The following is a 13,726-nucleotide window of genomic DNA, read 5'->3' on the forward strand; positions in this document are numbered from 1 at the left end:
AAAAAGATACATGCTAGTATGGAAACCGCTTGTCATAAAACTTAACCTTTCTCTAATTATCAGCCACTGAAAGTTGCTAAATTTCAACATTTCTCTTCCCAGCTCCTTTGAAAGTTAATTAGAACTTACCTAAACTGCTTGATAACATAAATTACTAAAATATTGTTATGGTACCAGACTGACTATTTTTTTAAAAGGAATCCATTCTGTGGATTCTTTACTTGGCACAAATAAAGAACAAAACATGGAGGTTAGGACTACCCTGAAAACATGTATTTATTTATTTAGCAGTTGCACGTGGCTACGTGTTTGAAATTGAATTTCATCCTAGGCTGTTGTTAAGGAAAGCATTGTATTTGGTATCAGAATAATGTTGTCTAACCTACACAAGAAAGTCACCACGACAAAGAAAAGAAACAGTTGATTGGAAATCTTCTTAACAGTCAGGTTTTCCTGCAAAGACTTTGACAAAGAAAGGAACTTGACAGTTGATTGGAAATCTTCTTACAACAGTCCAGGTTTTCCCAGAATTGGTCTAGGTGTCCAAGATTGTCCCACCAGTTTGTTGGGTGCATAATCAGTTGGTGATCATGTCTGGGTAAAACCTCCAGATCCAACTTCATAAGCAATCTTTTCTACCATTTTCCCCCTTGAAATGAAGAAATACAACCACTCCTTTTCTTTTGAACATTCCAAAATGTTCTTCTTGTTGTTGTTTTCCCTTTCCCTTTCTCTCTCTCTTTCTGCTCCAAGTAAAATGGCCTTTGAGCAAAAATAGACATCTCCAGTCCTTGCTGTTGACATTAGCAAGAATGGTCCGTTTTGACCAGGAGCATGTTTAGCTTCTTGAAAATTAATTGTGGCATTTTTTTTTCATTATTATTAAATAAATAATAATAATTAAAAAACCAAGTTATCAAGGAAGTTTGTCTGAGGGGAAAAAAACATGAACTATTAAGTGTTTGAGAGGAAGATGAATCTCCGCTCATAGAAATTTGGAATTAATAATCTGAATCAGACTTCCAGCCAGTCAATTGACAACCAAGGATGGCCCAGACTTCATCATTGGTTTTCTCAATGATGTTTTTCAACAGATTGACTTTTCTTGTCAAATGTCACAACTATCATATGGATATCCAGTGTTGAAGCTGCAAGGAGAAGCAAGAAAAAACAGAATTTAGTTGAATGACATATTGCTAAAACTTTTGGGATTTTACAATGAATACATTTAATTAGTTCAATTATTTTATACCAAGATCTAACCTACCAACCACGTTGTCAGGATTCCAGCAATTGCCCTAATTATGGGAGCTGCCTTTACCTATTTTCTCGACTTCAGTCCAAAGGAAATAGTTTTGAGTGCTCAAGTTTCTCAGGGGAAAAAAAAAAAACATACCCAGAAATATTTGCAATGAAGATGTACAAGCCTACAGCAAGGAAGCACAACTTTGTATGGGCAATGTTGTTTGGACAGTGTCTCTGGGACTGGACCTTCAAGAGTCACTGCTGATGCTAAGGCCAAAACTATCTATCTATCTATCTATCTATCTATCTATCTATCTATCTATCTATCTATCTACGTACATACATACATACATACATACATACATACATACATACATACATACATACATATTATTATTCCCCTCTTATTTCTATCTCTATTTTAACTCCCCCTCTTATGCCATAATGTTTAAAGACGCATCCTTTCTGTTTCCCAACTTTCAACTGTTCTATTATTTGTATTTCCCTTATTAAGCTCTTCACAACTATTTATGTTGATGTTTCCTCCTTCGTTGTTTCATTTTTCAGTGTCTCAATATACACTTCTAATACCAATCACAATCATTTAAACATTTAAAATACATCCATTCATTGAAGGGTTTTTGTTTTTTTAATGGTTTTTTTTTTTCCTGTAAGCTACTCAGAGTCATCACGAGTTGACTTGGATAGTCAAAAACATATTTCCTAACGAGAAGAATAAATCAATAAAAGATCGCCTGAATATTCCTCCTCCTCCCAGGGTTTACATGCCATGGAACTGAGAAGCCAAGAATACGAACCTTAAATTGTCTTACATCTCCTTGGTCTACTAGAGGCTGCTCATTGTGTGGCGTGATGCAGTACGCGATTTTCTAACAGAAAGCAGAAGGGGAGAAAAAGACGTTTTAAGGAAATTTAACCCAGCATTTTCACAATGGAAGGAATGCTATGTGTGATATGTGTGACGACCCGGGCTGTGGCACAAAAGCAACAAAAGTAGGTAAAGTCCCTTTAATACATCCAACTTGGCCCCCAATGTCCAATTATCATCAGCTGGAGAAAAAAACTGTCCCAAGAACAGTTTTTAAAGGGAAGAAATTCCATCCGAACCTCAAGTACATATAGATTACAAATAAAAACCAGCACAAACAACACTGCAGCAATTAACAAGACAGGGCAAAATAAAGAATTGCAGACTTCAAAAAGATAACGAAACACACACAGTTGGAAGGATGCCAGAACCCAGATAAGACGTCACAAACAAAGATAATTCACACTTTGCTTCCAGCAAGTCTCTGTGTGCAAACACCCTTTTTAAATCCTGTTTTCCCAGCTGCAGCTAATGAAGGGAATCAGGGCCCTTTTCTCCCCTGCAACCCACGTTGCTCCCTTCTCTGTTCCTCCCTGTGTTTCCCTAGGATGAAGAGGGGTCTTCCTCTGAAGGCCCAGCTGGACTATGCCCTTCCCCAGTTTCCTCCACAGCCACTGGAGCCACACTCCCACTCCCTGTCAGCTGTTCCACCTCCCCCTCAGAATCAGATTCCAACAGGGGCATGACAGATGGCTAATCTTTTCAACAGCAAGTGCCCAAAGTGTGCACACATGCATCCCCAAAATGCAATGCCCACATGCACCCTGCACATACCCCCGGTGACCCCTGTACAAGCCCCCATGCATGTGCCCCCCACATGTGTGCGCATGACCCCGTGCATGTGCCCCTCCCCCACACAGGCATGTGCAAACCCTGTGCAACCCTTATGCATGCACTCCGCCCCTGCCACGCATGCACGGCAGAGACCCAAAGACCAGCTGGGTGACAGGAGGTGTGCACGCGCATGCACGGCAGAGCTGAGCTGGGGTGACAGCTCGTGGGCCCACAGAGAAGGCTCTGCGTGTCTCCTCTGGCACATGTGCCATCGGTTTGCCATCGCGGCTATATAGGTTGAGGTACAGAAATGCAGACAAATAGGTTTTGGTAAGAGTTGGAAACAAAAATGGTTTTATATGCATGCTTGTTTTAATTTCAGGTGAATACATTATGTTTATTTCAAAATGATGCCCCTGAAATTAAGAATCATTGTTAAATTGTTATTTCATCTCTTCTTTAAAAAAAAATGAGGATAATTTGGATGAACAAACTTTCACCTTCCTTAAAAGCAAGGAAGAGTTTCAGAAGTAAGCTAAAGCACAACCTCAGGAAATATGTGGTTTTTTTATCCCCCTCTCCAAAAGATAATTTGCTCAGGAAACGTTCAATGATTAGGATGTAATCATAATGTAGGCATTCTCCCTTTATGAAAATAGATTTGGGCCAAGAAAGGGAAAAAAATGGATCTCATCAGACTCAATGAAAGTTTTCCCGAGCAAATTATAGACCTGTTAAGTCTTCTCAGTTGACATTTTACACCACTGCCTTGCACCAAAAAAACAATCAATCCCAGTTTAGATAATATCAGGGCAAACCTTTCAGGATAACTCAGAATTTGGAGTTGAGGGGGAATGACCTCTGACATCAGAAATAGCAAGTTTTCATCTGTTTTTATAATAGGATATAAATTTGACCCTTAAAAAACCCCAAAGGTATCCTACTGAAAACTTGCAATAAAACAAAAGACGGATCTGTGCTCTCTCGGATTTAATGGATTTCTAGAGTTTAGAGTGCAAGATTTTTCCAATGGCGGTGACAAGAAAATTATTGTCTGTCACCGGTCCTAATTCTAGGCAATCTAGAACTGGTAATTGGGGATGGGGTGTGCAGAGCAATTGTGAGGTAGTTCAATGGGACGCAGGTTTTTGCCACAGAAGAAACATTTCTGCACAAATGGAAACTGCAAATTGCTTTGCCTCCTCCTCCTCCTCTTCCTCAATCCCCCCTCCTCCTCCCCTTCCTCCTGCTCTTTCTCCTCCTTCCCTTTCTCTTATCTCCTTCTCTCCCTCTATCTCCTCTCCTTCTCCTTCCCTTCCTCCTTCCCCTCCCTCTCCTTCTCTTCCTCTTCTTCCATCTCCTCCTTCCCCTCTATTTCTTCTCCTTCCTTCCTCCTTCCCTTCCTCCTTCCCTTCCTCCTCCTTCCCTTTATCTACTCTCTTCCTCTTCTATCTCTTCTTCCTCTTCTTCTTCTTCCTCCTCCTCCTCCTCTGGGGCCCTGTCCAGTACTTTATCTCCATAGTACCACTGAGAAGTGTCCTGGCACCAGAGACCACTTCCTTAATTTAATCTGAAGCCCTGCAATTGTGTTGATGCCAGCGGAAAAGCCATTGGGAAATTCAAATTCTGATTTTTTTTTCCCCCTGCCTCATGTCTACTTTGTCCCTTAATAGATCTGGGATGGCTTAGCTTCCAAATGTCCAGAAGAGGAAATACAGAAGTGTTCCAAATCCTTTTCTTGAAATGCAAAATTACTTTTAACTCGGTTTCCAAAAGGTCACCTATCTACGAAGCATTTGCGGAATTAAAGAAAGCAAACTCTTAGCTTAACACTGGCAATTTTCATTTCGCAAAGAACATTTCCATGACATTTCGTAGCTCGGTCACTCACTTGTTGAAAGGTCCCTGGTGTCCTCAGTAATTTGTAGAGGATGTATGCAGGCACTAGGATCATGGAAGATGAGGCCACGGCCCACCCGACAGAATTGGCCCAAGTGGGGAAGGTGTATTGGTCGTAGGTCAACGGTTTGGAATTTATGACGCTCACTAAGATTACAAACTGTAAAGGCGGGGAGGAGGAGCGGGAGGAGGGGATAAACAAAATTAACTTCCTTTGAATCACAGGTTTATGCTGAGATGGAAAGATAATGTGACTCTTGTCCGATTCTTGTTGCATGCAAGAAAACGAGACAACATTTCTTGTTTTTCGCTACTTTTTACATGGTTGAGGAGATAGATGATAGGTAGGTAGATAGGTAGGTAGGTAGGTAGATAGATAGATAGATAGATAGATGAAGAAGGATAGACAGACAGATAGATAGACAGATGGAGGAGGAGGAGGAGGAGGAGGAGGAGGAGGAGGAGGAGGAGGAGGAGGAGGAGGAGGAGGAGGAGGAGGAGGAGGAGGAGGAGGAGAAGATAGATGGAAGGATGGATGGATGGATGGATAGATGGATAAACAGATGAAGAAGAAGAAGAAAGAAGAAGAAGAAGAAGAAGAAGAAGAAGAAGAAGAAGAAGAAGAAGAAGAAGAAGAAGAAGAGAAGAAGAAGAAGAAGAAGAAGAAGAAGAAGAAGAAGAAGAAGAGAAGAAGAAGAAGAAAGAAGAAGAAGAAGAAGAAGAAGAAGAAGAAGAAGAAGAAGAAATTATATATAGATAGACAGACAGACAGATGAAAAGAAGAAGGATAGATAGACAGATAGATAGATGGAGGAGGAAGAGATAGATGATAGATAGATAGATAGATAGATAGATAGATAGATAGATAGATAGATAGATAGATAGATAGATAGATAGATAGATGAAGAAGGAGGAGGAGAAGATAGATAGATAGATAGATAGATAGATAGATAGATAGATAGATAGATAGATAGATAGATAGATAGATAGATAGATGATAGGTAGATGGATGGATGGAGAGAGAGAGAGAGAGAGCAATGGCTAAGCAGTTACATTTCAGAAGGGCATATATTTTTCATCCTTAAATAAATAAACGAGTGAGTGAGTGAGATATTCCAATGCAAGTTCCTTCCCTTCATTTTAGAATCTTGGTCTTTAGCAGCTTTTATCCTTTCACACTTCTTAGGAGATTTTTCAAGTCCACTCAGCTTCTCTGCTTTATCAAAGCTTTTGCATCTATTTAAAATCAAAACAAATCACACTGCTGGACAGGAGACCAGCTCTTCACATTTAATATTGAGTGCCAAGTGCAATTACGTTGTACAAAAAGGCCCAAAGCCTTTTGATCTGCCCATAATGTTAGTTATTTGACCCATCACTCAAACATCAAGTTAAAGATGTTAACTGTGGAAGAAACAGTTTTAGCAGGAACTTATTGTGGCTCCAGCAATGCTCTGTTGTTTTTCTAATTCCATTCGAATGGAATTTTTAAAAAACTCCAAATTTTCACTTTGCAGTGAATTGTTCCAGAAAGACAATGGATTAAGGTTACATTAATATAAAAAGGACCTTAGCTGAATTCTTTAATTTTGACCTGGGAGCATCATGAAACAAAGCTGAGGATGAAAACCTGATTCCATCTGTTTCCAATACTCCTATTCATTGGGAATATTCCTGAATTCACTTTTGCTAAAAAATATATATAATGATACAGCATCCTACGGTATGGAAAGAGATAGTTGGCTGGGAACAATCCCACATCTACTGATAAAATCAGCATATGTTTTGTGCACAACCTCTTTCAATATGCACTGAAAACATCATCTGATCAGGATGTTTGTAACATTTAAAACTCATAAAGGCTATCAAAAATATTCCTGTTGGGAATCTTACTGGGCTCCAAGCATCTAAATTTCAATCTGTAGAATTTTCAGAAATGGTCATGGAAGCTGATGGTCTAAATGAAGACCATCATAAACTGAAGACTACAAATGTCTGGGGATTAGCAAGATTTAGAGAACCATCAGCTATAAATAGGCATTAAAATGGAGATGTTTGGGAATTCAGATTCCCTACTAAATTCTACATTTCTATGGATTTCCATAGTGCCATCAATCTAAATATCCTTCATTGCTTCTCTCTTGGGATGAGAGAAAAATCTGAATGGATTTCATTTTACTTTTTCAAACCAAGATTTGATTACTTTGCCTGAATATTTCAGTGTAGTTTCCTAATGAAAAATAACCTACATTAATCATGATAATATTGTACAAAATTGCAGTCTATCGTAAAGACTTTCTTTGCAAGAGCTGTATATTAGAGGCTATACAATGCAGGCATTAAAACAATGTTAGTGGGTGATTTCAGTTCCTCCAATTTGGCATATTTTTGAAGTCGTCTAGTTGTCCTGCCTATTCATGGGAAGAGAAACCCAACCTGACTGAAAGCGTTGCAGATAGAAGGAAGAAGATAAATAAAGCAATGAAACATTTCTAAGGAACAATAAAGTGTCATACCAGTAAAAAACCAGGGCTCACAAATTTCCAACACAATCGCCAGTAGATGCCTGGCTTAAAACCCAACATTCGCTGAATGTCTTCGCTGAATCTGTCCACACCTGAAAATTGACCACAAAGGGTTGAAGAAAAATAAAAATAAAAACATTTTCAGATATTTTTAGAACATCCCAAGCCAAGTTGCCCCCCACCCAACAACTACAGACTTATGAACCCCATCTATGCTTCCTCCACTTGAGGTTCTGGGTAGCACTGAATGGCCATGTCCGGCCTGCCATCTTCAGCTTCTTCACTTGGCTGGCATCCTGCCATAAAACTTAAGGGAGGAAGGGAGGAATTTGAGGAAGTAAAAGTCGGGCATGGGAATGGAAAGACAAATGGAGGGAGAAGGACAAGCGAACAAGAACCGGAGGCGTCAAATCAGAATGAGCCAGCCACCAAGGACACATGGCCTGGGAACAGAATGCGACACGACATTGAGAGGCACCAAACTCAAAGGAGTCCATCAAAAAGGAATGCTGATGAACTGGTAGAGGAGGGGAGGGCCAGGGAGAAGGGGAAAAGTGTCACCTTTTCACGGGAATACTCAGATCTAGCTTTACTTAGGTAACAGATAACAGATAATCAGAGTTGGAAGGGACCTTGTAGGTCATCTAGTCCAACCCCCCCCCGCCCAAGCAGGAGACCCTACACCATGTCTGACAAATGGCAGTCCAATCTCTTTTTGAAAGTCTCAAATGATGAAGCTCCCAAGGCAACTTCCAAAGGCAACTTCTGTTCCATTGGTTGATTGTTTCCACTATCAGAAAGTTTCTCCTTATTTCCTGGTTAAACCTCTCCTTGTTCAGTTTCCATCCATTATTCCTTGTCTGGCCTTCAGGTGCTTTAGAAAATAGCTTGACCTCCCTCCTCTCTGTGGCAGCCTCTCAAATATTGGAAGACTGCTGTCATGTCTCCCATGATCCTTCTCTTCCCTAGACTAGCCATGCCCAGTTCCTGTTAACCATTCATCGTATGTTTTAGCCTCCAGTCCCCTCATCATCCTGGTTGCTCTTCTCTGCACTTTTTCTAGAGTCTCAACATCTTTTTTTTATAGTGTGGTGACCAAAACTGGATGCAGTGCTGTAGGTGTGGTCTTACTAAGGCTTTATAGAGTGTTATTAATACTTCCCTTGATCTTATCCCTCTGTTAATGCTACTTGGGACTGGATTTTTTTGGTTGCCACTGCACAATGTTGACTCATATTTAACTGGTTATCCACTAAGACTCCAAGATCCCCCAATAGTTACTGCTATTGAGCCTGGTTTCACCCAGTCTATGCACAATCACTGCAACCACTTATCTTTAGTAAAAGAACCTATCACTTTGACCATATGGAGTCAAGGGTCTTTCTTTCCTAAATGTCTATGCCGGGATAGGGCTAAACAAGTCAGAGCAGAGCCAGTGGATTTAAACTTCTCAGAAGTTCTCCCTGTGACAATAGAGGAAGAAAGATTCAGCGTAGAATCTGGAGATCCAAACAAGCTGTCAACCGAGCACCTGATGGAGGGAGAGAACTGAAGCTACCTTTCCTAGCCGAGTCTCAGATGCCCTGCAATTACAGCCATTTATCCAACAAGATGGGAACAGCATAATTGAAGGTCTCATGAAAACTCAGTCTCCCAGTCTCCGAGGTTTGCCAGGAACAGATTTTCGTCCTTCGCAACCTGGTAGGAACAGGAGTGATTAAGAAGCCATTTCCCCTTCTCAAGGTTTGCCTTGAGGCAATTCGTAAACCTTGTAAAACGCAGTGATAATGAATGCGGCCACTACAATCTAGTGCGCTTATTTCAATTTGCAGAAGGCCTCGGGTGGCCTGAGTTATGGCTATATACACATGGGGAAAGTCAAGCCTGCCTCTGTATGTGGATGAATTTCCCCATGTCTCATGGGTCTACATTTTGGTCCAGGGCCTGTTGACATATAGAAGACTTTCAGAAGGCAAAAGATTATCCTCAGACATTGAGTAGTCATTCCTCCCTAGAACTAAAATCAAGAAGACCATGCTATGAAGACGAACTCCTCCTGATGGTTTCTACAGACAGGAAGGCAGATAGACTTATGACTGTTCGTTAGACCATTTGAAGTTATGAGAATATTTGTGCCTCAGGGTTGAAAGGATGGGTCCTTCGCCCTCTCTGAGCTGGATTGTTTTCTTGCAGCGGTTTCATTACCCAAACTAGATAACATCATCAGTGCTAAGGTTAAGAGCACCGATAAGGTTGCCTATTTTGCGTAATGAAACATCTGCAAGAGAACAACCCAGTTCAGAGAGCAAGGACTCCACAGTTGTCCTCCTCCTCCTCTTCCTCTCCACCAACTCTGCTCCCTTCTTGCACTGATGATCAGAGAGCAAATACGTCCATCCACGTGACCTTGGATGGATCACCAACTATGCTGCAGATACATCTTCCTCCTGAGTGAGTCTTGGGTCAGTTTTCTTTGCAGTATTCATGAAGACTCGGGGAAGAGTTTAAACCCAGCTTTGGGACAGACTCGCTGTCTGCCGGCTGTCATCAAATAAAAGAACTAAACTTGCTCTTCTCACCACTCACCATAAAACCAGGAAACGCCAATGGCTTCCACCAAAACAGCAAACAAGATGGAGGTCCCAGCAGCATAATTATCCAGCAGAGTCAGTATGTAGATTCCCCCCTATGAGAAGGAAACAACTTGTAAAATAAATAAACAATAAATAATTTGAATGGAATGCTCCAAGCTTGGGCTAGTTAGAAATTATTTTGCCCGGTTCCTGAAATGTATAAACACCCATTATAACACTAGCAAAATGTGAATGAATATCAGTAAGGACAGATGGAATATAACATCGTCCCTATCGATCTTTTTTTTATCCTTTGATGCACAACCAGGTCTTATTTTTAAAACCAAATGGAGAATCTATGGAGATTCTCAGTCATGGTTATCCCAAAGGTGCTTTTATTTTCAAAGGGCAACTGGACTTCCTTTGTGTTTCCTTAAAGACCTTTTGCTTCTCATCCAAGAAGCTTCTTCAGTTCTTCAGAAGCATCTTCAAGGAAGAACAAAGGAAGTTCAGTTGCCTTTTGAAAAAGAAGGAAGGAAGGAAGGAAGAGGAAGGAAGGAGGGAGGAAAGGAAGAAAACAAGGGAATAAGCAAGGAGGAAGGGAGGAATACTACACACGATGTTACTTAGATAATGAAACATCTGCAAGAAAACAATATTTATCATCAAAGAGCACCAACCCTGAGCTACAAACATCCTCTTCGATTGGTACTAACAAACCCCCATCTACATTTCATTTCATTTTATTTTACTGGCAAAGGCATGCTTTCCAGAGAGAATACTTACATTGGATACGCACAAGAGAGAAAGGAGGAAAGTGCCAATACAGACAGCAAGTGTGAACAGCTTTCTGTTTCTCTTCAGGATCTGGAAATCATCTGCCAAACCTGTAATGACTGCTTCCATGCCACCCATCTAAGTTGGGGAGAAAGGGAAGATGGACATGTCATCAAAAGTTGGCAGCCTAAGAATGGGCAGGTTGGAACAAACAACCATTCACCTCCTATGTCATACAGTTCTAATGCTGGTTAGTCAGAGTACGAAAAATGTATCTACAGGGGCATCTTTAGGGTTGGTTAAAACAATAAAGATGGCAGCCTGAATAGTGAATTTTTTTTTAATATATGAAGTGTGCATCCACACACAAAAAACATACCATCTTAGCTATATTCTGCTGACTTTCTGTCCCCTGTCTCTTTAGATATATACAGTATCATTCTAGAATTAAAATTGAGTGGTGTGTTGGGCTGGAGGTGGAGCTCTCGCCTCACAACCAGGAGCCTGTGAGTTCGATCCTAGGTAGATGCAGATATTTCTCTCTCTGGCCGCATACTCAAAACTCCGCATTGGCAATGGGAAGAGCATCCGGCAATTAAAACACTCCGCTAGCCTAGACTCCACCCTGCAAGGGATTATGGGGTCATTAAATGAAGATGATAATGATGATTCTAGAATTAAAATAGTTCAGTACCTGAAATGTTACCAAAAGGAAAAAGGAAAGAGCAAGGAATAGCAATAGTAAATAGCACCTAGACTTGTATAACGCTTCACAGTGCTTTACAGCCCTCTCTAAGCAGTTTCCCCCAACCATCGGGGTCCTTGTTTTACCAATCTCAGAAGGGTGGAAGGCTGAGTCAGCCTTGAGGCGGTCAGGATCAAACTGCTGGCAGTCAGCAGTCAGCTATCCTGCAATGCTGCATTCTAACTACTGCACCACCACGGTTCTTACAGAATACTTACAGAACTGTCTATGCCCAGGCTAAGGAGCATAATAAAAAACACAATTGCCCAAAACGTCGATCCATTGAGGGTCGAAATAGCTTCTGGATAAAGGATGAAAACCAGCCCAGCTCCTAAGAAACAAGAACATTTGGGTTTCCTGATTTTATAAACTTAAGATATTAAAACATGCATTTTCTAAACTTAAGGTGTATACACTTTAATCAACGTAAATGCGCGTAACCATTCCACTCCGTCCCTTGATTCTCCTTGCCTTGATCCAACTGAAGATTCAGAATAGCTTTTGTTGTTGTAATACTTGTGACTGATCAATAGGTGTCACTATGTCCCACCCTTCGGAAGATTTTTTTTATTTTTTGCTTATTTTTGAAAGGAAAGAAAGAAAGAAAGAAAGAAAGAAAGAAAGAAAGAAAGAAAGAAAGAAAATTTACATTTACATTTACATTTGATTTGATTTGTCAATTGCTTACAAGATACAGGTATAAGAATAAATATAGTTTTGAATACATGAGATAGATACTTATAAGAAAAATAAAAAACAATAGGACAGGGACGGTAGGCACAATTGGTGCGCTTATGCACGCCCCTATAGAGTAAGACCCACAAGCAAGATTCTCAGAAATTTAATTCAGAGGACAGGTATCTCTACTACATTTTCGGACACGTCTAGTTTGTTTAACCAGGCACTCATCTTTTAGCACAAAGAGGAGAATAGATGAGCCAATGGATAATTCAGGTTGTTGTTTTTTTTTTTAATGGGAAACCATTCATGGAACAGATGGGGTTGTATGGTCCTTACCTTCTGTAGCCACTTCTTTAATGCTGACTTTGTATATATGAGCCATGTAGCCCAAGATAGAAAAAATTGCAAAGCCAGAGATGAAGCTGGTGACACAGTTGATTGTACTAGTCATTAGTGCATCCCTAGGAGAATGAAAAATTGAGAAAGAAAAAGAGGATAATAAAGAAAAGGCATTTTCAATATTTTTAAAGGGGATAAAAAGGCTGGGTTCAGTGACTGTCGTGCCCCTGTTAGAGTCTGACTCCGAGGGAGAGGAGAAACAGCCGACAGGGAGTGGGAGTGTGGCTCCGGAGGTGGTGGAGGAGGCTGGGGAAGGGCAGAGGCCAGCTGGGCAGTCAGAGGAGGACCCAGGCCCACCCCCTCTCCATCCTAGGGCACGCAGGGAGGAGAGGATAAGGGAGAGACAGGAATGGTGTGGTCTATGGGGGAGGAAAGGGCCTTGATCCTCTTCATGGGCTGCAGCTGTGAGAACTGGTTAAAAGGACAGACATGCGTATGGGCCAGTGCTGGAAACAAAACATGGAAATATCTCTAGTCTGTCGTTCCTCTCTGAGTTTGGCGTCCTTCCCAGTGTGTTTTCCGATATCTGTGGACGTCTTCAAGCCCTTATCTTACCTGGTTCCTTTAATTGCTTCAGCGTGTTTTGTGTTGTTTTTACTCTTTATAATTTATAGGCATTTTTAGTTTAAAAGGCATTTCCTCCTTTTCCTAACTGCTTGCTGGGGAGTTTTTTGTCTCCAGTCAAGTATATTTGGTGCTTTGAAGCAAAGTGAAGGAATTAAAGGGGCTTCACCTGTTTCCATGACTGTGCTTATTTTGTATCCCACCCTGGGTCATCACAATGACATTTTTGTAGACCCACAAGCAAAACTGAAATAGATGAATCTATATTTATATCTATTTGCTATATATTTCTCCCTTTTTTTTCCTCCACGTTTATCTAGCATTTTTGAGGCTAACCTGGTATTTATGACATCGTAGACAAATAGGATTTGAATTCTGGTTTAGTTTGTCAGGCAGTATTCCAAACACCGGGCTAAAGAAGAAGCAAGAATCGTGAGTGAAATGAAGAACAACTAAGATCTGGGATAAAATATTATTTTAATTTAAAAAAAAATTTTTTTTGTTTCACTTCATTTTATTTGCTTTGATTTCAGATTATTTTTGAATCCATATTCAAAAAGCCTGATCCATTAAAAAAAAAGTATCTTGCATTTACTAGTCTCAGCAGCAATTTGAAACTGAGCCAATTAAACAAGTAAAGTCTAAATCTTTGCAC

General features: G+C 40.5%; 1 protein-coding gene across 2 annotated transcripts in view; it reads right to left on the reverse strand.

The window, feature by feature from the left end:
• Window positions 1-462: 462 nt before the first annotated feature.
• SLC6A2 (solute carrier family 6 member 2) overlaps window positions 463-13,726 on the reverse strand; it is a 32,895-nt gene continuing 19,631 nt past the window's right edge. The window contains exons 7-14 of one of the 2 annotated variants that reach the window (XM_087971438.1): window positions 12,445-12,569; window positions 11,646-11,758; window positions 10,692-10,820; window positions 9,919-10,018; window positions 7,324-7,424; window positions 4,800-4,967; window positions 2,064-2,135; window positions 463-1,148 (exon numbers count right to left, since the gene is read on the reverse strand). In XM_087971438.1, the coding sequence (XP_087827564.1) occupies window positions 1,125-1,148; window positions 2,064-2,135; window positions 4,800-4,967; window positions 7,324-7,424; window positions 9,919-10,018; window positions 10,692-10,820; window positions 11,646-11,758; window positions 12,445-12,569 (832 nt within the window). In that variant the 3' untranslated portion in view covers window positions 463-1,124. Of the gene's footprint in view, window positions 1,149-2,063; window positions 2,136-4,799; window positions 4,968-7,323; window positions 8,796-8,890; window positions 9,031-9,918; window positions 10,019-10,691; window positions 10,821-11,645; window positions 11,759-12,444; window positions 12,570-13,726 lie in introns of those variants that run through there. The other variant, XR_015750611.1, reaches the window with a different exon arrangement.

Source organism: Notechis scutatus, chromosome 9 (genome assembly GCF_049901735.1).
Source record: "Notechis scutatus isolate UNSWTSFEM ecotype Mainland chromosome 9, rNotScu1.2, whole genome shotgun sequence".
Taxonomy (NCBI): Eukaryota; Metazoa; Chordata; class Lepidosauria; order Squamata; family Elapidae; genus Notechis; species Notechis scutatus.